This window comes from Rhinatrema bivittatum, chromosome 2, assembly GCF_901001135.1.
Source record: "Rhinatrema bivittatum chromosome 2, aRhiBiv1.1, whole genome shotgun sequence".
NCBI classification, from domain to species: Eukaryota; Metazoa; Chordata; class Amphibia; order Gymnophiona; family Rhinatrematidae; genus Rhinatrema; species Rhinatrema bivittatum.
The window spans coordinates 663,481,595-663,504,778 of NC_042616.1; the positions used below are offsets into that span (position 1 = coordinate 663,481,595).

The following is a 23,184-nucleotide window of genomic DNA, read 5'->3' on the forward strand; positions in this document are numbered from 1 at the left end:
AAGCCTGCCAGCACGCGATCCTCCAACACAGCGGCAATGGCCGCTGTGTCGGAGGCCTCTGGCCCCGCCCCGCCCCCCCGGACCACCCCTTTTGTAAAGCCCTGGGACTTACATGCGTCCCGGGGCTTTACGCGCGTCGCCGGGCCTTTTTAAAATCCGGCCCTAAGCTATAGTGGACTTAACACAGTGAGGTACCGCTGAGGTATGTCCCATTGGTATTGACCGTTGGAGGAGCATAACAGAAAAAATCTTCTGACCTGGCTGTTTTCTTTCTATTTAACGCCAAACAATCAGGACTGGTCTCCTTCCTTTGGACTTTTTCCCGTGCCTTTGTTTTGTTCTTGTTTAGAAGGCTCAGTTTGGAGGGAAGGAGTTGTGCTGCTGGCAAAGAGGAGGAAGTGGAGAAGCAGCTGATGTTCTCTGCATTCTAGTGGTGACCTAAATTTGTTAACCCTTGAAGGAAAATAACTGATCAGATCAGTCCTGCCCTTCAGAGTTAATAGAAAATGTATGTATCTATATCTATCTATCCTTCCAGCTTGTTCTTTACTTGCACTGGGTTAAATATTTTACTTTAACTTCCACAGAATGACATACAATTTGCCAATATTTTAATACATTGATTGAGTTCTCTGTGCAAAAAAAGACTATTGTTCTACAGTAATCTTCAAAAGACAGCAAGCCTTTGAAACTGTGGCAGGTCTGAAGTCTTAACCTTAATTATCAGATTATCTGAGAAATTTCCTCTGTGATTAAGGGACCTCTTGAGAGACTGAAGTTAATATAAATCTCCAGATTATTTTTGATGACAAGTTAGAAGATGTAGAAATAAAATGCTTCTACAGCATATATGCTTCTTAAATGCCTCGTCCTTTATTAGTGTTAATCATTGTATTTCAGGCTCCTTGCAGGTGATGAACAAGACCAGAAGGATCATGGAGCAAGGTGGAGCTACCTTCATCAATGCCTTTGTAACCACACCAATGTGTTGTCCATCTCGGTCTTCTATGCTGACAGGGAAATATGTTCACAACCACAATGTATACACCAACAACGAGAACTGCTCTTCTCCATCCTGGCAGGCCACACATGAGCCTCGGACCTTTGCAGTGTATCTCAACAACACAGGATATAGGACAGGTAAGGCACAGCCCTATTGAGACGCGGGAGAAAAAGAAAAATGAGGTACCAGAGGTGATGCATTTAATAACTGTGTCAGTCTGCAGAAATTGGTTGTGGTGACTGATTTCAGCAGAAGTTTAAAGAGGCATGGGGAGACCTGCTCCTGGAACTATGACTTAAAGAAAACGGACACTGTCACTGTGCAAGAAATAGAAATTGGTTGACAGAATGGGAGGGCAGCCTCATTCTACCACGGATGGGTGAAAAGTATAATTTTCATTTTGTGACTAGTTTTTCATAGTTTTACAGTGAATTTATCACAAGTATTTCTATTAAATTCTACATCAAAATAAAAGTTGTCACACTCGTCATGTCATTAGTTTTTACAGAAGGGTAACATTGTGACTTTTAAATAGCTGCGTGAGCGCACATGTACGAGCCTATGGCGGCTTGCATCAAGAGCTGCGGCCATTTTATAACACATGTATATACATGTGCATGTTATAAAATAGGCTGACCATGCGTACATGGGCGCACAATTTTATATGGATGCGTACATGCATGTGCAAATGCCTCCTCTACAACGTAAGTGGTGGGGGGATTTTATAAGGGATGCGCACCGCCATACCATGTTTTCCCAGTATGTTCCCAGTTTGCCCAGTTTAGGGATAGCACTTCCAACCCCTCTCCTAATTTATTAGCCTCCATTTCCCCCATTAGTCCCAGCCTTTCAAATGCTGCTGACTAGCCTAGATTTTTATGTTTTTGTACTTACGCGCTGTCCATAGCAGTAGCAACGTTACGCAGCAGGGGACCCCAACACGCGCCTGTGCATGTAAGTATTTTCTACGCACGTCTCTTGGCCTTCCCCAACATGCCCATGCCCCGTCCAGACCCTGCCCACACTCCGCCCTCTTTTTCTGAACTTTTGACTTGTGCGTGTAGCGGGGCCTTTTAAAATCCGCGTGGTGTGCACTGTCCCCGCTTGTGCATGTATCTCCCGCTACATGGTGCACATAGGGTTTTTAAAATGCACCTTTAAGAGAGTCAGCTTTCATTATTTATTTATTTACTTGCATTTGTTTATTGCCATCATGCAATACAATTATAATATATAAAAATATATATAATCTGAATATACAGTAACATATATAATGTCATGCAAACGTTTCATTCCATCTCTATTCAATGCATTCCCTTATTATGCTGCTGGAAATGTTTTTTTGGCCCTCATCTTTTGCTATTGTGGCCAAGGGATAATTTCAAGTCCTGAGGCAAAGGACAACCTCTGAAGTTGGCCAAACCATTTTAAAATGTCCTAAACATAAAACTACAATGTAAGCACGGATCAGTCAGTAGTCTTGAAAGGGGAGTTAAAACGAGGACTGGTTTTGGGACATGCTCATTATTGCCCTGAGATATTGAGGAAGGGATTCATGTTTATCCATGTTATGCATGTAATATACATTTTCTTCCCTTGCCCCCACTTAGTAGATGCACATATTCACGTGAATGTTATCTTAGACACCTCAAACATGCATGTGCAAGTAATGATGTTCAAATACATTTGCTTGATTACAGAAGAGGCGGGCCAAGGGCATTCTGGGTCAGGGCGAACATTTACATGTGTTAAGTTGCTATTTTATAACCTGCCAAAGCAACGTGCGTCTATGTATGTTCCCTGCATATATTTACAGCTGCTAAAATTATCTGGTGTAAGTGAGAATAAAATTCTTTCTAACCAAATACTGACGGGGTGAGGGGTCAAGGTAAACTGGGGGGGAGTTCAGGCTGAAGAACCAGCAGGGTCATGAAGACCTAGAGGTAGACTGGGCAAACTGATGGACTAATTGGTAAAACTGATCATTTCCTTCACATGCGCATGTAACAAAATTTGATGACTAAAAGCCAACAAGTGTTAAGCAAAAGAGTGTGAGTTAAATCTCCATGTGTAATTAGTTAAAATTAGGAGCATAAATACTTGCGAATAGGAGATTTGTGCCACTTATCGGGATACATTTTTACTTCTCTGGGTTGAGTGGAGGCTCTGCTGCCACTTAGCCTGATATATCTCAACAACCACTGCTTATACAGCTATGTTGAAAATACATTCCGATATTTCAGAGAAGTAAGGAAAGGCTTTTTCAAAACGGTTATTGGGAAATGTTTTAGAAAAGAAATGTATTATATTCTGAACTATGATTCAAATTCACTAAACTGTGTTTTTTTTTTTTCTCATTCACACAAAATAGGATGAAACCTTTAATAAATCAGGCCCTAAGGTGGCCTTAGCAACATTTTGTGCCAGCTCTGTAGGACTGCTGGCAATCCATGGTCATTCCACACATATTTGCTGCAGTTTGTGAAACTTGAAAATGCACTTCAATGGGAAAATGTGCCAGTTTCTCTCGATTATCAGCAGTTTTAAAGGGCTATCTTATTTTTGGAGAGTTTATCTTGCATAGGGTATGGGTTACTTTTTTAAAGGCTACTTCTGCTATAACGAGAGAGAGAGACAATTTATAGAGATCTGTCTGAAACTCCATATATGGACCATTGTAAGGGGGCACTTTGATTAGGGGTGATTTTTCAGGGGTGGAGTTAAGGGGGTGGTGTTACAGACACATTCAGAGGTATCCATTGTAAAATTGACATCATTAAGGAATTTTGACCTTATAAGTGATGAAAATTCTAAAAAGAGGAGTTGATTTGCACACTGCAGTCTCTACTAGCTGCATTGTACAAATCAACTCTTTTTAATCACTTATAAGATCTAAAAATCTTTAATGATTTCATTTTTACAACGATTACCGGAAAATTCGGCCCAAATCTCCTTACAATGGTCCGTATATAGAGAGTATCAGGTTGAGCCCTATAAAGACTGTCTCTCGCTCACTCGCTCACTGTGCATATGTGGTCATTTTTGTGCCTATAGGGCTTTTAAAATCTATTTTTGTATCCTATTGCGCTCATCTACACATCTTGCTATAATTTCACTTTTATAATGAAACCATACTATAATAAATGAGGCCCCCTAGTTTTGTACAATTGATTGGCTGCACAAATGTGCTTCCTAACTTGCGGGTAGATTTCAAAGGTGCATGCGTGTCCATGTGCGACACATGGGTGCGCCAATTTTATAATATGCGCGCACATGCATGCTGGATTTTGTAATCTGTGCGTGCTTGTGTGCATGGTGCGTGCAAAGGGGTTACAGTTCTGCAAATTTTGCATGGTGATGCATCCCGGCATTCTCCAACCTGCTCCAATGAACGAGCGGACTGGAAGGGAACTTCCCTACACCCTACCCTAACCTCCCTTCTCCTTCCTCTCTCCTTCCCAACCTCTAATTCCTAACCCTTGTCATTTTGTTTTGTTTTTTCCCAACTTACTTCAGGGCCCAACCTGAAGTAAGTTGTGCGCACCGGCAGCCGGAACAGCAATCAATGCTGCTGTCCCGGCTGCCCCTTGTAGGAAGGCCGGCATGTATGCGTGCACTGGCCTTTACGTGTGTGGCCGGGCCTTTTTGAAAATAGGCACGATGCGCGCAAGGCCCAGCCACGTGCATAAAGGATGGGTTTTATGCGCACGGGGGATTTAAAATCCGACCGTTTCTGTTTGCCACTGAATCTTTAAAAGTTAACTCTTCTATATTAGGCAGTAAGGATATGCATTTGCTTGAAATGAAAAAGTAATTTTTAAATACATTTCTCATTTCATTTTGATTTATTTTAAAAACAAAACCAACAAAGAATGAAATTTTGTTCATTTTCATTTGTTTGTTTTTTGTTTTTTTTTAAATAAGGCTGCCACCTATAGAAAATTGAAAAAAAAAAATCATTAGTGTTTTTGACATAATAATCACTATGGGGCGGATTTTCAGAGCCCTGCTCGCGTAAATCCGCCCAAAACCGGGCGGATTTACGCGAGCAGGGCCCTGCGCGCCGGTGAGCCTATTTTACATAGGCTCACCGGCGCGCGCAGAACCCCGGGACTCGCGTAAGTCCCGGGGTTTTCGGAGTGGGCGTGTCGGGAGGCGTGTCGGGAGGCGGGGCCGGAGCGCGCGGCGTTGTGGGGGCGTGTCGGCAGCGTTTTGGGGGTGGGTACGGGGGCGTGGCTACGGCCCAGGGGCGTGGCCGCGCCCTCCGTACCCGCCCCCAGGTCGCGGCCCGGCGCGCAGGAGGCCCGCTGGCGCGCGGGGATTTACGCCTCCCTCCGGGGGTAGGCTACGCCTCCCTCCGGGGGTAGGCTGCGCGGCTCGGCGCGCGCAGGCTATACGAAATCGATAGCCTTGCGCGCGCCGATCCAGGATTTTAGCCGATACGCACGACTACGCGCATATCTACTAAAATCCAGCGTACTTTTGTTTGCGCCTGGAGTAGGGGTAGATTTTCAGACGAGCGCGAACAGCCTACTTTTGTTTGCGCTCCAGGCGCAAACAAAAGTACGCTGGATTTTAGTAGATACGCGCGTATCTACTAAAATTGTATCTGCTAAAATCCTGGATCGGCGCGCGCAAGGCTATCGATTTCGTATAGCCTGCGCGCGCCGAGCCGCGCAGCCTACCCCCGTTCCCTCCTAGGCCGCTCCGAAATCGGAGCGGCCTAGAAGGGAACTTTCCTTTGCCCTCCCCTCACCTTCCCCTCCCTTCCCCTAGCTAACCCACCCGCCCGGCCCTGTCTAAACCCCCATCCTACCTTTGTCGGGGGATTTACGCCTCCCAGAGGGAGGCGTAAATCCCCGCGCGCCAGCGGGCCTCCTGCACGCCGGGCCGCGACCTGGGGGCGGGTACGGAGGGTGTGGCCACGCCCCCGGGCCGTAGCCACACCCCCGTACCCGCCCCCAAAACGCTGCCGACACGCCCCCGCAACGCCGCGCGCTCCGGCCCCGCCCCCCGACACGCCTCCCGACACGCCCACTCGGAAAACCCCGGGACTTACGCGAGTCCCGGTGTTCTGCGCGCGCCGGTGAGCCTATGTAAAATAGGCTCACCGGCGCGCAGGGCCCTGCTCGCGTAAATCCGCCCGGTTTTGGGCGGATTTACGCGAGCATGGCTCTGAAAATCCGCCCCTATAGGTTTTGTCAGACAGTGAATCATGTGTTAGTCACATTTCTCTTATAAGTGTTAAAACCCTGTAGTAACATGCATATTTAACTCACTGCTCCAGGAAGATTCAAAAAATGCAGAACTGGGTACTGCAAAAGATTCTTTTGGATTGTGGTCCATTTTAAAGCATGTTTTTATTTCTTTTTATTCAGTTTCAGAGGTGGAAATAATGTTTAAAGAGGTGTGCACAGACAGATTTTTTTTCATTCTGTTTTGTTTTTCATTTTGATTTTTTTTTTTGTTTATATTTAAAATAAAAAAAACTTAAAAAAAAAAAAGAAAAACAAAATTAAAAAAAAAATGCTGGATCAAAAAAAGTTTAAAAAAAGTAATTGACTCCCAGTCTGGTCCAAGCCTGCAGTATTATGTCCAAAAGAAATGAAAAATGATGAACTAAGTCTTCTAGTGCCATTTGCAGTTCATTCACTGGCAGGGCAGGAGCAACTGGAGATGGTTCCTGTCCCATGAAGAAAATGTCAAACAACAAAAAGGATAGCTGAAATGTTCTGTCTAAATGGCTAATCAGTGCCTGACCTACCCGAAGGGACATGATGGTCGTGAGTCTGTAGACGCCGGACTATTGGGCTCTCTGTTTCTTCAACTTTTTTCTCCTAATTCTAATGGCACCAAGGATAAAGGGGAAAATAAGGGTTTTTCCCACTGAACCCTCATTGTTACCTGGCCAGCAGTCTATTTTTGCCTTCACATCTACAGCGGACCCTGGATCTCTCAGCGGTGAAGTCCCCGCTGAAGCAGTCCGTGAGGGAGCGTTGGTGCTTCCTAGGGACAAGGTTTCCCTCAGCCCCTGAGAAAAACTCCTTCCACCAGCTGAGCGATGTGCTTCCTCCAGTGATGCTGCTGAGATGCCGGCAGGCAAACTGGCACTTGTGTCCGAGCAGGTGGGAACTAAGGAGACTACCGCGTCATTTGCTCCAACTCTGCAGCCTTCTGAAGGGTCAGCAACAGCTGGACCTGCATCTTCCCTCCCTTCCTTTTGAAGGCAGTGGGTCGGTTATAGGACAGATCAATTTTCTTCTTGCACTTGTTTCTTCTCTAGCGATGAATCAAAAATAACTAGACAAACCCACTGGTGTATCCAAAATAACCAATACAATGTGCAAATATACACCTCGTAATATTTCTAAAACATTTTTTTTAAAGATTTTATTAATTTTTATCTTTTATTAAAATAACATTAACACTTTTTATATTCCTTTTCATCAATTTGTTACAACCCACATGTCGTGGTACATAGTTTATAGCTAGATGCATCAAAAGCAATGGAAAAAAATGGGAGAAAACCCTCGGACAGCACACTCCATAATGTCAATGTAACAACATCTAGCGGTGCTTGTAGCCTTTGAAAGCTGCCATCAAGGGGGGGACCCCCTCTAGTGTCCATTTACTCATGTATCCATTGTTCTTCAAAATGCGTTTAGTTTCAACGCTAGAAAATATCCAAATCACTTATCTATTTCACTTACCTTATCTATTTCACTTATCTTTTCAGGGCTCATATGAGCTTCCAATCGCCAATCTGCGCAAAGATTCTAGCTCCGTTCTGTATAGAGCTTCTGAGCTAGTAAAAATGCCTTGTCTTTTCAGGATTCATGTGAATTGTATGGAGCTTCTAAGGTGCCAAAAATGCAGACATGGCCACATTTCTTTAGACTGGTTGGAAGTGAAGTATGTGGAATGCCCTGAAGCAGCAGTTTATGCTGTAAAATGTGGCCATGTCAGCATTTTTGCCCAAATTCTCTCTTTCCATATTAAAAGTGGACTCTGTTACTCAATTAGATCCCATGGTTGCTCAACATGAAAATCTTATCCAAGAGCACTCAGTGCAACTTGCAGCCATTAAACAAGATATTGTTAACATTCAAGGGGTCCAATCTGTGTTTATTTGGGATAATAGAGCTCTTTCTCGCAGGTTTGAATTGCTGGAGAACTCGTCAGCTTAATCTCAGGATTTTGAATTTTCATAAGATTCTGGGTTAACATCCAATGGTTACCTTAAAATAAGTTCTTCAAGTTTGGGGTATTGCACCTGAAGAATTTCCTTCTATCAATAAGCTATCTATCTTACCAGCATCTGCGGGGGATTCTGCTGCAAATCAATTTCCTCCTCTGAATCTTGCAGAATTTTTTTGTTGTTGTTGCCAATTCTGATCTATCTAAAGTGATGTCTTAGTATTTTCACAATTTAAATTCTCCTTCTCATGGTCAGAATTTGAGTATTTTCCCAGATAGTTCCAGGCTCACCTAGCAAAGGAGAAAAGGTTTTTCAGCTCTCAGGAAAGATACTCTTCATTTGGGGGGTTATTTTGTTTTACGTTATCCTTTGTAAATGTTTTGTAAAGCTGCGCTCAGATTCTTTTGTATTTTTTGCTCCTGAGCAGCTACAATCCTTTCTCAGTGCCAGGACATTATTACGTCTTCTCCAGTTCTGACTGATTCCTAATGTTATACCGAGATCAGTATTAATATATGCAGGTCCTTACTTGCTATAAGCCTTTCTTTTGTTGTTGGTATATTACTTCCCCTCTGCATGATTTTAGGCTGTCTTCATTATTTGGGGATAACAATTATGAAGTGATTAATTACTGATACATGCACATGTGCACATCAGTCTGTTTTATAACATGTGTACATATACGCTTGTATTTTATAAAATGGCCGCATCCCTGGATGCGGGCTGACAAAATGCACACATGGGCACCCACGCGCCGATTTAAAAGTTACCATCATTATGAATAGGCAGATAACCCAAACTCTTCTTTAAATTAGAGTCCTAACATCACATAGAGCATGACAACAGATAAAGACTATCAGACCCATCCAGTCTGCCCATCAACATCTCCTGCTCAGCTTTCTTTCCCTCAGAGAAATCCTGTGCTCGTCCCAATGCTCTCTTCAATTTTGGTACTGTCCTTTTCTCTACCAACACCACAGGGAGGCTCTTCCAATTTCCCATCACCCTTTCTGTAAAGAAATATTTTCTTTGATTACTCCAGAGTCTATCCCTTATCACCCTCATCTCAGGGCTAGGGGCGGCTCAAGGCAATCTGCTGCCTGTGGCGAGGGATGAGATGGCTCCCTCTCTCGGACACCCACACTCAAGCACCCTCACACATGCTGTCTCTCACACAACCCCCCCAAGCATCCTCACACATGCTGTCTCTCACACAACCCCCTCCCCCAAGCACCCTCACACATGCTCTCTCACACACACATACCCCAAGCACCCTCATACATGCTCTCTCACACACACACACACCCCCATGCACCCTCATACATTCTCTTTCACACACACACACCCCCAAGCACCCTCACACATGCTCTCATACACACCCACCCCAAGCACCCTCACACATGCTCTCTCACACACACACACACACCCCCATGCACCCTCACACATTCTCTTTCACACACACACACCCCCAAGTACCCTCACAAATGCTCACACACACACACACCCCAAGAACCCTCACACATGCTCTCTCACCCCCCCCCCCCCAGGTTCCCTCATACATGCTTTCTCAAACCCCCCCCCCCAGGCTCGCAATCTCTCTCATACACGCGCACACACACACACGCACACACACAGACACACACACGCACCCCTCTACATAAACACTCTCACCGGGGGCCTTCGCTTTCGGTGCTCCCTCCCTCCCGAGGAATTTCTTGGTGGGGGGGGGGGGATAGGGCCTGTTTGCTGCTGAGCCAATTTGCTGGGAAATACGGCAATCACAGGCAACAACCTGTTGCCTCCCCCCCCCCCCCCGGCAGTACAGCTGGAAGCTGCGCTGTCCATCCTGGGAGTGCAGTTACAGAGACGAGAGGCCAAGAGGAGGCGGCGCAGACTCAGAGCATGCAGAGCGAGCACCCTTTCTTCCGGACCCAGGGCAGCAGAAAGGCAACAAGTAATGGGGCTGGCTCTCCCCTCCTCTCTCGCAGCCGGTGCTGGGCTCCAGGCGTCAGGATCTCGGCCACCTTCCTCTGTCATGACGAGGCCTATAGCGGGCAGAGAGGAGGAGGAGGAGCAGCGGCAGCAGCATCTCCCCTGTGCACTGCCCGCCCGGGACACTGCTGCTGCACTGCTCGACCCCCGGGAGCTAAAGGGCATCCGTCATCGCTAAGGGGGGGGGGGGGTAGGGGGTGGTCAGCTGCCACCTGGTCCCATGGAGAAAAGCTTACAGGGCAGAGCTGGTCCCCACCACTTCCTCACCCCGGCTGCATGAGGGGCACGACGCACACAAGCTTTCCTCAAGCCAGAGCCCGTCTGCATGCTCCATCAGAATGGCCTCTGCGCGGGTCCTTTTGGTGTTTTGGCGGCGGGGTGAGGCAGCTACTAAAGGAGTTTGGGGGGCGGGGGGTGTTTTTTGCTGCTTCCAAAGTTTGCTGCCTGAAGCGACCGCCTCACCCTGCCTCAGTGCAGAACTGCTCAGGGCTTCTCATTCCAGAGCCTCCTTTCCATTGAAAGACACCCACCTTCTTTTGCATTTATTCCTTGAAGGTATTTAAATGTTTATCATTTCTCCACTTTGGCTCCTTTCCTCCAGGGTAAATATGTTTGTCCCCCTGTGCTTTATTATAAAGACCCTTGACCGTTTTTAGTTGTTGCCCACTGCACCAGTGTATTCGGTTTATATGTTTTCGAGGATCTGGTCTCGGAGATGTACAAATTGAAAGTCTCTCCAAAGACTTAGACAGGGCAGGAAGAATGGAGTTGTTGCTGCCACTGGGAGAAGGGATGAGCAGGGCCTCTACCACAAGGAAGAGCAGGTTCTGTGTGGTCCCTGGCTCCCTCAGCCAGTGCCGCCCAGTGCCGCCTCAGCTGGACTGAAATGTGAACATTTCCAGTACAAGGCACCATCCCATTCTGAGCCCTGGTAACAGTGAATGTACTCTCAAAATACATTAATACATTTTTGTGATTAAATCATGATCTTTTCTTTATTATGTGTGTGTGTGTGTGCTGCTCTTTCCTTCTGTGCCATTTAGGGTTCCAGCTCTTTCAGTACTGGCCTATATCGGGGTTATGGTGTCGTAAGACTTCATTCACAACTGCCTAGGGTTTTCCCTTATTTTATACCCCCCCCCCCCTCCCATCTAAGTCAGCCATTTCAGAGCTAATGCTTAGCCAGGAGCCACAGAAAACCTCTCCCTCTGGAGCCATGTACATGTGCAAGGCTCATCCTAAGACTAGCCAGTAGGTGTCACCATTGAGCAATGGCTGATGCTCCTTTCCCCCTCCCCCAGCCCCGAGGTTGTGTAGATTCCCTGGGCTGGCCGGACTGGGAGTGCTCAAAGGTAACAGAAGACTTGAGCTGGGAACTGGCCCCACTTCCTCTGAGTCACTGGCTGGCCTGGCCATGTTCTTACGGGACATCTTATCATGTTTCATTTGGAGTTCCACTTGCTTTGATATTTCTCTGGTCGGTAATTTGATGAATCCTTCAGTGGACATGTAAAATACCTCATTTATGTTAAAGTATGTGTATTTCTCCTTGTCAAAACTTTTCACAGTAAACTGTTTTTAAGTTCTGAATTGTTTCAATCCACAGCCTTTTTTGGAAAATACCTCAATGAGTACAATGGTAGCTACATACCTCCTGGGTGGCGCGAGTGGCTTGGATTAATCAAGAACTCCCGTTTCTACAATTACACAATTTGTCGCAATGGCTACAAGGAGAAGCATGGATTTGATTATGACAAGGTATTTTCCCGGCATTTTCCCACTCTGTTAAGCAAACTTTTTTTTTTTTTGTCTCCTGCCCAAAATTCCTTTCAATTGCAGGTCACATGTGAATGTATTTTACTTATGATTGCACAATAATAGAACTCTGACCTCCTTGAAATGCTTAGTTCGTATTTGCTGCGTGTATATGGTTCAGTCATATCTGGGTCTGCAGGCGGATTTTCAAAGGGAAACGCCACAGAGTTTCCCTTTGGCAATCCATGGCAGGCAGGTGCCAGTGGGAATCTTTACCCTGCATACTATGAAGGTGCAAAGCATTAGGAGTAAAGTGGTGAAAAGCAGGCACAGGGATTTCAAAAGGAAAACGCCCATGCTCACATCCAGCCTGCCTAGCCCCAGCCCCTTTTTCCTGCAGGGAGAAAAATGTGCACTGTCAGCAGCACTTGGGCTTTTACCCACATTTGGGCCTTGTCAATGAGTAATCACTGGTTTACCTATGCAAAATCCCCTTTTAAAATTGCCTCCTTAGGGACTTCAGAACATGGTGGAGATACTGGTGCTGCAGCCGTACCAGAGCCCAAGTCCGCAGCGTGTGCCTGTGTGGCTCTCATTCAGTAAGGAAACCACGTGGAATGAAATTGACAGAGGCACACCAACTCCCCTTTATCACTATTAGGGATGTGAATCGTATTTATGACGATTGAAAATATCGTACCATATTTTCAAAGTCGTCAGAAATCGGGGGCTCCCCGAAACCGATAGGAAAACCCACAAAATTGTTCATGGGGTTCTCTTATCTTTTTGGGGAGGGCAGGAAAAACGGCACACAAAAACAATCCCTAAACCCACCCCGTCCCTTCAAAACAGCTCCCTTAGCTTCCCCCACCCTCCCGACCCCTCCCCAAAACGTTTAAAAATTACCTGGTGGTCTCGGGAGCGATCTCCTGCTCTCGGGCCATTGGCTGCCACTAATAAAAATGGCGCCGATGGCCCTTTGCCCTTACAATGTGACAGGGTATCCGTGCCATTGGCCGGCCCCTGTCACATGGTAGGAGCACTGGATGGCCTGTGCTGGACCACCAGGTAATTTAAAACGTTTTGGGGGGGGGGGAAGCTAAGGGTGCTGTTTTGAAGGGTCGGGGTGGGTTTTTTGTTTGTTGGCTCAGGCGCAGCTGATTTAAAAAAAAAAAAAAACCAAAAACCCGATCGGGCCGCACGAAAAAAAATTCACGATGTGAATCGGAATAGATTCTGGTTCCGATTCACATCTCTAATCACTATAGTGGATTTCTCTCTCTCCAGATCTTGTCATCAGAGGGGGTGCTTCCCAGAAAGGCTCACACCAGGACTCAAGTGATCATTGCTGATTTATTGGCTTCTGAGGAACATTGCAATGGACACTGAGAAACAATAGTTTTCTTTTTATTTGCAGAGTGTCTTGATAATAACGAGTACTAGTACTACTACTACTTATCACTTCTATAGCGATATTCAACATAGGCAGTGCTGTACAAAAATACATAAGAGAGAGTCCCTGCTCAGTACAACTTACTATCTGAAGAAGAGAGATCAAAAAACACTGGTTAAAATCAATAAGGCTATAAATGGGATAATCAAGGATTAAAATTTCAAAGCAGAAAGGAGGGATTTTAGACAGGTTTTGAATAAGACAAGAGAAGGAGCATGACGTGCAACTCAGGAGTCTATTCCAAGCATATGCTGCAGCAAAGTGGAAAGAGTTGGCACTTATAAATACCAGTTTCAAAGCCTAGAGCATTTGTGTCTGATTTACTTGTTCTATAATGACAGATCAAGATAACTACCTGTACTGTTTGGGTTTTTTTTTTTCACAGAAAAGGTGATTAAAGTGTGGAGCAACCTCCCAGGGTGGATAGTAATGGCTAAAAGACAGTAACTGAGTCTAAGAGTGTATGGGATAAGCACAGAAGATACTTAGTTGCTAAAAGGGTGGACAGCAAATAAGCACAACCTAGCAACACTTATGCATTTAAATGCCTGATTCAATAGCAGGTGTTGGAAATGCCGTAATGTATGGCAAAGAGGAGAACATGCAATATTAAAAGTCCTAGTGGTAACACAGGCATCCAAGTGCCCGGGTTGTCTGACAGGCTGTGATGGTAGAGTCAGCCAGCAATTGGATCTATCTGGTAGGCTGAATGTTTAGTAATAACTATTTCTTTATTTATTTATTACTAGGATTTATTATTCATTCCCCTACCAGAGTACGCAAAGTGAAGTACAGGAGGATATAAAGTGGTTTGCATCCATGAGGCAAAGGACAGAAACGTAATAAATCATAAGATGCGAAAAGAGGGAGAAGAAAAGGCATGATACAGAAACATGATGAAAGAAACAAGGAGATAGCATACTAGATATCAATGTTAACAGTTGGGCCTAGGGAAGAGATGAGGGAGTCAGAAGTAGTTGGAAGTGTTTTGCTTACTTGGGGAGACAATGGCGGTATTGTTGCATAAGAAAGGTAGGCTTGGTGAAAAAGCTAGGTGTTTACCATATGTCAGAATGTTAATATTAGAGATGTGAATCTGAACCGGAATCGGTTCCGATTCACATCGTGCATTTTTTTTTCGTGCGGCCTGATCAGGTTTTTTTTTTTTAAATCGGCTGCGCTTGAGCCGATAAACAAAAAACCCACCCCGACACTTCAAACAGCTCCCTCACCCTCCCCACCCCCCCCCCCCCCCAAAAACGTTTTAAATCACCTGGTGGTCCAGTGGTGGTCCCGGTAGCGATCTCCCGCTCTCTGGCCATCGTCGGCTGCTACTAATAAAAATGGTGCCGGCCGTCCATTACTCCTACCATGTGACAGGGGCCAGCCAATGGCACGGATACCCTGTCACATGGTAAGGGCAAAGGCCATCGGCACCATTTTTATTAGTAGCAGCCGACTGTCTGAGAGCAGGAGAGCGCTCCCGGGACCACCACTGGACCACCAGGTGATTTAAAACGTTTTTGGGGGGGGGGGTGGTTGGGAGGGTGGAGGAAGCTAAGGGAGCAGTTTTGAAGTGTAGGGATTGATTTTTGTGTGCCATTTTTCCCGCCCTCCCCCAAAACGATTTCGGGGAGTCCCCGATTTCGGGGAGTCCCCGATTTCTGACGACTTTGAAAATATCATACGATATTTTCAATCGTCAGAAATACGATTCACATCCCTAGTTAATATGCTGGTTGCAAGTCTGGCCTAAACTGGGAGAGAGATCCAAAGCCTGAGATAAATGTGTGTTTGGGCCAGCCTAGAGTCCTTGTGGACAGGGAGCTGTTAGAGCACTGCTTTTTCAGACCTTAGCCTGCGAGTGGTTTTGTGGGCAGCCAGCCAGTCCTTCAAAGAGGTTGAGCCTTGATCTTTTTACAATTTGAAGGCAATACAGAGGGCTTTAAATTGGGCCCAGTAAGGGACTGGTAGCCTGGGTAGGCTCAGGAGGATTGGGGTAATGTGGTCTCTGCAGCTGCTGTCAGATAACATCTGTGCTGTAGTGTTCTGCACTTACTGAGGCGGTTAAGTAGCTTTTGAGGGAGTTTCATAAACAATGCATTGTATTAGTCTATTTGAGATAGGACACATGCATCTGTAAGAGTGACCAGGTTGTCTCTGAAGGTGGTAGGTTTGGATTCAATGTACCTGAGTTTTTGGGGTTTTTTTTGAGTGGAGAGTGTCATGGAGAATCAATTTTAGATTATCAAGGGGTGCAGAGGGGTATTAAGGTTTAGCATCTCGGTTTTGCAGAGATTTAGCTTGTCCGTTGAAGGCAGCTTGTAAATTGTAAATCCCTGAATGTATGGTTCTAATACCCAGGCCCCCTTCTTTTCTTAGATACCACAAGGAGACAAGCTTCACTGAATAATTTATTGTTCTTTTATTATTAGAAAGTTGTCAGTTATATCAAATCTGTTCCAGGAAATATAATAGAATTCTTATCGCTAAAGTACAGCAAGGAAGAGAGATGGAGAGCAAGCTGACGTCTTTTCTGTTACACATTATATTTGAGCGAAATCAGATTTTTATATATTATGTGCTCATTATTTCAAGTTACCATACATGGCTACAGACTAGCATCTTAGTTATGCCCATAGCCAATGACATCACTCATTGATCTGATGTTGACTGAAAATTTGTATAATCGTCTCAGAATTATCTAGTTCACAGTGCCATCTGGTGCATGGATTCTCACAGAAGGTAAAAAAAAAAAAAAAGTTAGTCTAGCATTTTTTTCAGTAACTTTCACTTTTTTTTGCTAACTCAATAGTTATTCTAATTGTTACATATCTGCTTCTTCCCAGCTTATATAATGAAGGTCAGTTAGTCTGTATCATATTTAAAACATTTTATCTCCAGTAGAAAGATGTTGTTTCCAGTGACCAAGGCCAAACCAGAAGCAGTGGAAGTTTTGCCCAGTTAGAAGCAATGCTAGTTGTGCCTTTTCTACAAGGCGCAGGCCTAAAAAGCCACAGATGTATTCTTTTTTCCACAATAACAAAGAACCAATTTCTATAGCTCTTGGGCCCCAATAAAGTTCAGGGGAATCAGATTGCATTTCTTTACATAGCCCAGTTCCAGATTTCTGAGAGACAGTTGTGTTTATCTTTTGTGTGGAACTGGATATGTCTCTGTCAGATCCCAGTAATACAAAGGCCTTAGTGCAATGGTTCCCAACCCTATCCTGAGGACCCCCCAGCCAGTCAGGTTTTCAGGATATCCACAATGAAATATGCATGAGAGAAAATTTGCATGCACTGCCTCCATAACATGCAAATTTTCTCTCATGCATATTCATTGTGGATATCCTGAAAACCTGACTGGCTGGGGGAGTCCCCAGGATAGGGTTGGGAACCACTGCCTTAGTGTCATCAGTACAGATAGAGCATTGAAGTTTCAGTTTCGTGACCACGACAATTAGGGGCCTAGATATTGATAAGGGCTGATGAGATCCTTGCAAACAAGGAGTTTGACTTATGAAGCGGAGTCACCCATAATAAGCTATTGTGTTCTTCCTGTTAGGACCAAAACCAGTTCAGGGCTGAGCCCTTGATATAAATACCTGATTGTCTGTTAATTAGGATATCATGGCCAATAGTGTCTAAGGCAGCTAAAACATTGAGTAGGATTAGGTAGGGGGCTTTCCTGCATTGGAAATTCTGAGATAGTCTAGTAGAGCTAGTAGGACTGTTTCCATACTGTGATCCTTTTTGTAAACATTGGAAGTTGTCAAGAGAATGTCTTTCCTCCAAGAAGGTCTGGAGCCAAAGGAAGGCTGCCTTTTCAATGATAGTAACACAAGCCCTAATATTATCAAACTTGGATTACTGTAATGCATTATACATTGGACTACCATTATCAACGCTACACCCACTTCAGCTTATCCAGAATGCCACTGCCAGACTGATTTTCAACCTACCGAAGAGGGAACATATCTCACCGATATTACAACACCTACACTGGCTCCCCATTACTCATCGTATAAAATATAAAATCTTAACCACCATTCACAATCTGCTTTACAATCCCAATTCTGTATGGATCTGCTCTATGCTACACATATACAAACCAACAAGACAACTTCGATCAACGGACAAATGCCTATTAGAAATACCGTCAGTTAGATCTACCAGCCTAGCACTAACAAGAAAAAGAGCCTTCTCAGTCTTCGGCCCATCCTTGTGGAACTCTATACCAGACCATATCCGGATGACATCTAATTGAAATGACTTAAAAAAGATGATTAAAACCTTTTTATTTAATGACGCATACAATTACAGTACCTGCACCTAATTTAACACCTTGAACTCTCTTATACCCTTCGATACCGCTATTATTAAGTATTACTTTGTTTTACTATGTATGTAAATTTTGTTATACTATGTATGTAAATTTTGTTTTATTATGTATGTAAACTTGTAAACCGCTTAGACGGACACGTAAGTGATCCCATGTGCGGTATATAAAAAACGTTTAAATAAATAAATAAATAAATAAAAGTGGGTTGTTTGCTATGAGCCTATAGTTGTCTAGGATCTTGAAGTCAAGGGAAGGTTTCTTGTTAAAGAGTGCTTTACCAACTGGGCAATCCAGCCGAAAAGGCAAAGTTTGGCTGCTTTAACTAGTTTAATTGGGCAGGGGTTGAGGTCAGAGATCTTAATAATCTTGGCACTGGAGATTTCTAAAAAATTAGAGATTGAGACATTGGTAGGTTCTAATTTTGTTTCATCTTGTGTTAAGGAGTTAGATTTTTCTAGGTCAGTGTGGATCTTTAGGATTATATTGGCAAAATAAAATGCACAGTTTTTACATTCATCATTAGAGAGTGGGTGATGATTGTGCTGGGGATTTGATTGGAAGATATCTTTGTGAATTCTGAATAGTTCTTTTGTACTGTTCTTGGCATTGGTGATTAGTGATGAGAAGTAGTCTTAGCGAGAATCATGGATCTGTTATAGATCTGTCTTGGTTACATTTTGACCTGTTAGATATAGAGCCAGTTTTCAGCCGTTTGCTTTCTAGATGCCTTCTCTCTTGTGTTAAGGATTGTAGATCGTTGGTGATACAAGTTTTCTTTGTGTCCAATTTATCTAGGATGCTTGAGTCCTCAGTGAGGGAAGCTATGCTGGTGGGAATGCAGGACTTCAATATTAATTTGCTAGGACAGTGGTGGTATGGGACTGGCAAAATATCTATTGCAGCTGCCATCCACTAGGGCATTTCATCATCTATGCTTGCAGTATAGATCATTCTCTGCTGCAATATCAAGTTAGAGGTATGTGCTCCTCTCAGAGTTAAGAGTGGAAAGGGAGTTAAAATTCCACAAGAAATAAAAAAAATGTGGTTGATGTCTACATAATTTAATGTTGAAACATCTAGTTGGAAGAGGAGGTCTCTGAATAAAGTGTAATGGGCAGATGGGATGGAAGTTATGTCTTTTTAGATTATGTTCTACTTTGTGTATTAATGTTATACATCGCTTTAGGTGATTTTTAATATGTAAAGTGATTTATAAATACTAAATAAATAGGAAAGTGTGCTTAAATCTCACAAAGGAACTTGTTTGAGGGTTGAACTATTGCTGTGTTTGTATATTTATAGATTGGGAAAGTATTACGAGAGCTTGAATTAATCCAGTGTATATCTTAAGGTTTAAATTTAATTCTCTTATATACTTGTAAGTTGGAAAAGTAATTTTGACTGCTTCAATTAAATATATGCATAGATCAGGTGTGCTCAAACTGGTCCTTGGGGCCCCTTCCCAGCTGGTCAAGTTTCAGGATATCTACATAGGAAGCAGTGCATGCAAATAAATCTCATGCATATTCATTAGGGATATCCTGAATATCTGACTGGCTGGGGAGTACTGGCTTGAGCACCCTTGGCATAGATTAAGGTTTAAATTTAATTGAGTATATAATCATATGTTGGGAAAGAATTGAGAACTTTAATCCCGTTGATGCGTGTAATCCTGAAGGGCTGCTCCTGCCCTTCAGGATTACACGCATCAATTTGCTACATGTGGAATCAGATAAGTGCTCACACAGTAGTTGCTTTGCACACAGTGTCAGCACTTAAAATTTCTTTGCAACCTATGATTATTCAAGCCCAGTAGCTATACGAGCTTGCATATATAAGCCACTCAGCTCACTGTGGCCATGTATGATGGTTGCTAGAGAACACATATAGAGTTCTTTTCCCAGCCAAATCATTGTTTGTTCGTTTGTCGTGGATTTTTGGCTTCCATAAGAGTACTATATTTCTATAGTTTTAAAAATGCAACATATGCACATAAATCAGGGACTTTGAGTAAATTTGCCTATGTAAAATAGGGGTGGGCCAGGGGCATTCCAGGGAGTGGCCAACATTTATGTGCTCGGAGAATAACTTTCAAAACTATTCACGTGCGCATGCATATGGGGTGCATGCGAATTTACTACTGTATTTTATATCCTGCACGCAAATGATATGTGCAGGTTATAAAATACAAGTACATATGTACGCATATGTAAAAACCACAAGCAGTGCAAATTCAGCCTTATCCAGAAAAGTAGCAGCACTTATCTAGATAAGCTCCAATTTAAGTGGCTAAGTAGTGGCATTTAGCCGGATAAGTCTGAAAAGTGCTACTTGATAGTGTATTTGGTTTTTCAGAAGTCATTTGACAAAGACACCCATGAGAGATGCCTCAGGAAATTAAAGCCAAAGGATAGGATGCAGTGTACTACTATGGACTGGTAACTAGACAAATGACAGGAAATGGAGGGTCTTTAGTGGAGTGCCACAAGGATTTGTACTGGGAATCTGTGCTGTTTAATATATTCATAAATGATTTGGAAAGGGGAATAATGAGTGAGGTGATTAACTTTTGCAAATGATACAGAATTATCCAGTGCACAACACTGGACTGTAAAGAACTGCAGAAAGACTTTGTGAGACTAGGAGACTGGATATTTGAATGATAGATGAAATGTAATGTGAAAGAGTGCAAAGTGATGCACTTAGGTAAAAATAATCCCAACTTTAGGTACACAATGCTGTGTTCCAGAACCAAAAAACCCTTGAAATCCTCAGCTCGGTGTGTGGCAGTCAAATAAGCAAATAGAATGTTAGGAATGATTAAAAAAGAAATATAGAATAAATCTGAGAATATCATATTGCTTTTATATTGAGCCATGGTGCATCTGCACCTTCAGCATTGTGTGCAGAACTAGAAAGGTGTATGTATTCATTACTTATGTATTCAATGCCTTGTTACTTTGTCATCTGCCTGGGGCCTGCCTTTAGAAAAAAGCAGACTATCAAATATCAAAAGTTGAGAGGGGACATAATTGAAGTTTATATAATCATTTACCCTTTCAAATAATACTAAAACAAGGAGACACTCCAAGAAACTAAAAACCAGCAGATACATATCAAATTGTAGAAAGTACTTTTTCCCTCATCACATTGAGGTTGTGGAATCTGCTGCCAGAAAGACATGGCCAAGGCGACTAGCATAGTGAGGTTTAATGCAGTTTGGACATTATTAGCCAGGTAGACTAGGAAAAGCCATTGCTATCTCTAGGATTGAGTAACAAGAAATAAATCTATTTTTTTGGGATCTACTGGGTAGATATGTCTAGGTTGACCAATACCAGAGACAGGAACCTGGGCTCATAGACATTGGTCTGACCCAGTATAGCATATTTTATGTTCTTATGTGTTCCAATGATATATCATGTTATTTGCCATGGGTTTTGGTAACGTGGGTTACATTCTTGAGACTCTGGATTTATACTTTGTGTTTACACTTTACACTTTCTTCTTTTAGCAGGCGGGAGCAGATGGTGATTTTCTGTGGGCAGACTAGTGTCAGAACTATTGGAGAATGAATTGACCATGACAGTAGGGTATAGATTGCCATAGTGATGATGGAGAAGGTTGGTCGGCGTAGGAAGATGAGGTGGTCTGGCTCAATGTGTGGGCCCCCTTGAACACTGAGTTAACCCATGGGCAGTCATACTTTCCATGGAGTATCTGGCCTATTCACAAGTAGAAGCCTCAGCTCTGGAGGTTGAAGTCTCCCAAGAACAATGAGTGTGCTGAAGTCAAGTTAAGCTATAGCAAGATTGAAAAGCCTGGGGAGAATACAGCTGGGATAGTTCATTCTTCCATCCTTGGGGAACTATGAGGCCAATATTCATTAAGCTATTTAGTGGACAAATTATCTGGCTAAGATTAGCCTGTTAACTTGTCCCATATATTCAACAGGATAAATGTCCCACTGAATATACTTAAAGTTATCTAACTAACCATAGCCAGATAACTTTATACATTACAGGATATTCTTTTCAATATTTCCGGTTATGTATAACATTATTCGGCTATGGTTAGCCATATAACTTTACTTAGCAGGATATATTAAAAAAATGAATAAATCCAGTTACATTTAGGTTCCATTAAAAAAAATTAAATAAATAAAAAATCATGGCCTATGTCCATGTCTCCCTCCCACCCAAGTTGCCAAGGCTCTATGGAGCCAAACTTGCACCCCCCCCCCTTAAAAATGGCACATTTAATCTTAAAAAAAAAATTATTGGTGCCGGGAGACCCCTTCCCCCTCTCCTACCCCTGCACCTACATCCCTTATACTAAAAATAATTTAATCTGGCAGCATCTAGAGTCCCCCTCAATGCCCACCCCAACTCTTTCTCTTCTCCCACCCCGTACCTTTATTCAAGTTGCTCTCCAGAACCACAGTCACCTCCTACCATGATCCAGGACCTACGTTTCTGGGGACACTTCTCCCATTTCTAGGCTACTACGATGGAGGTGTATGATGGAGGGTTTATTATGAGTTTTTGCCTCTATGGCTAGCTTCTTTTTCAAATTCTCTCTTTGCCTTTCTTATCAATGTTTTACATTAAACTTTGTCCGTTTTTGCCTTTGCCTCTTTTTCCTATTTTCTTCAGATGGATCCTTCTTCCAGTTTTTGAAAGAAGTTCTTTTGGCTAAAATAGCCTCATTCACCTCACCTTGTAATCATACCTGCAGTCATTTGGTCTTCTTTCCACCTTTTTAAATGCATGGACTACCTCTGGACTGGTCTTCTTTCTAAACAGTGTCCACGCCTGTTTGCATGCTCTTACTTTATAGCTGCACCTTTCACTTTTTTCTAACTATTTTCCTTTCTTTTGAAAGTTTCATGCTAGAGTTGTAGATTTACTTAATGTCTTCCTTTTAGTCATGTCAAATTTGATAACGCTATGATCACTATTGCTGAGCGGCCCCACCACCATTACCTCTTGCACCAAATCCTGCGTTCCACTAAGAATTATATCTAAAATGGCTCTCCCTCTTGTCAGTTCTTGAACCAATTGCTCCATGAAGGAGTCATTTATTCCATCCAGGAACTTGATCTAGCATGTCCTGATGTTGCATTTATCCAGTAAATATTGGGGTAATTGAATTCTAACAATAGGAAATAGTCAGCTAGCTTACCCAAGCAATAATCTAGTAATCAAAAAATGGGAACACAAATATAAATATTATAAATAGCCTCCATGAAGGTGTCAGCAAGCCAGTCGCTGTGTTTATAATCAAAACCAGCTGGTCTTAAGACCGGCTATACTCTTCCCCATCACACATTGGATTTCTACCTATAAAGATTCTACTTTGCATTTTGACTCCTGCAGGATCTCTATGCCATCTTTGACATAATGTGCCACCACACCCCCCCGCCCCTCCACCACCACT

The 23,184-nt window shown here is 43.3% G+C and overlaps 1 protein-coding gene across 6 annotated transcripts in view; it reads left to right on the forward strand.

The window, feature by feature from the left end:
- SULF1 (sulfatase 1) overlaps positions 1-23,184 on the forward strand; it is a 369,532-nt gene that overhangs the window by 167,099 nt on the left and 179,249 nt on the right. For all 6 annotated transcript variants that reach the window (XR_003854840.1, XM_029591438.1, XM_029591444.1 and 3 more), the window contains 2 exons: positions 901-1,140; positions 11,800-11,951. Coding sequence is in view for 5 of the 6 variants with exons in the window: in XM_029591438.1 (XP_029447298.1) it covers positions 901-1,140; positions 11,800-11,951 (392 nt within the window). In the remaining variant the exon portion in view is untranslated. The remainder of the gene's footprint in view (positions 1-900; positions 1,141-11,799; positions 11,952-23,184) is intronic.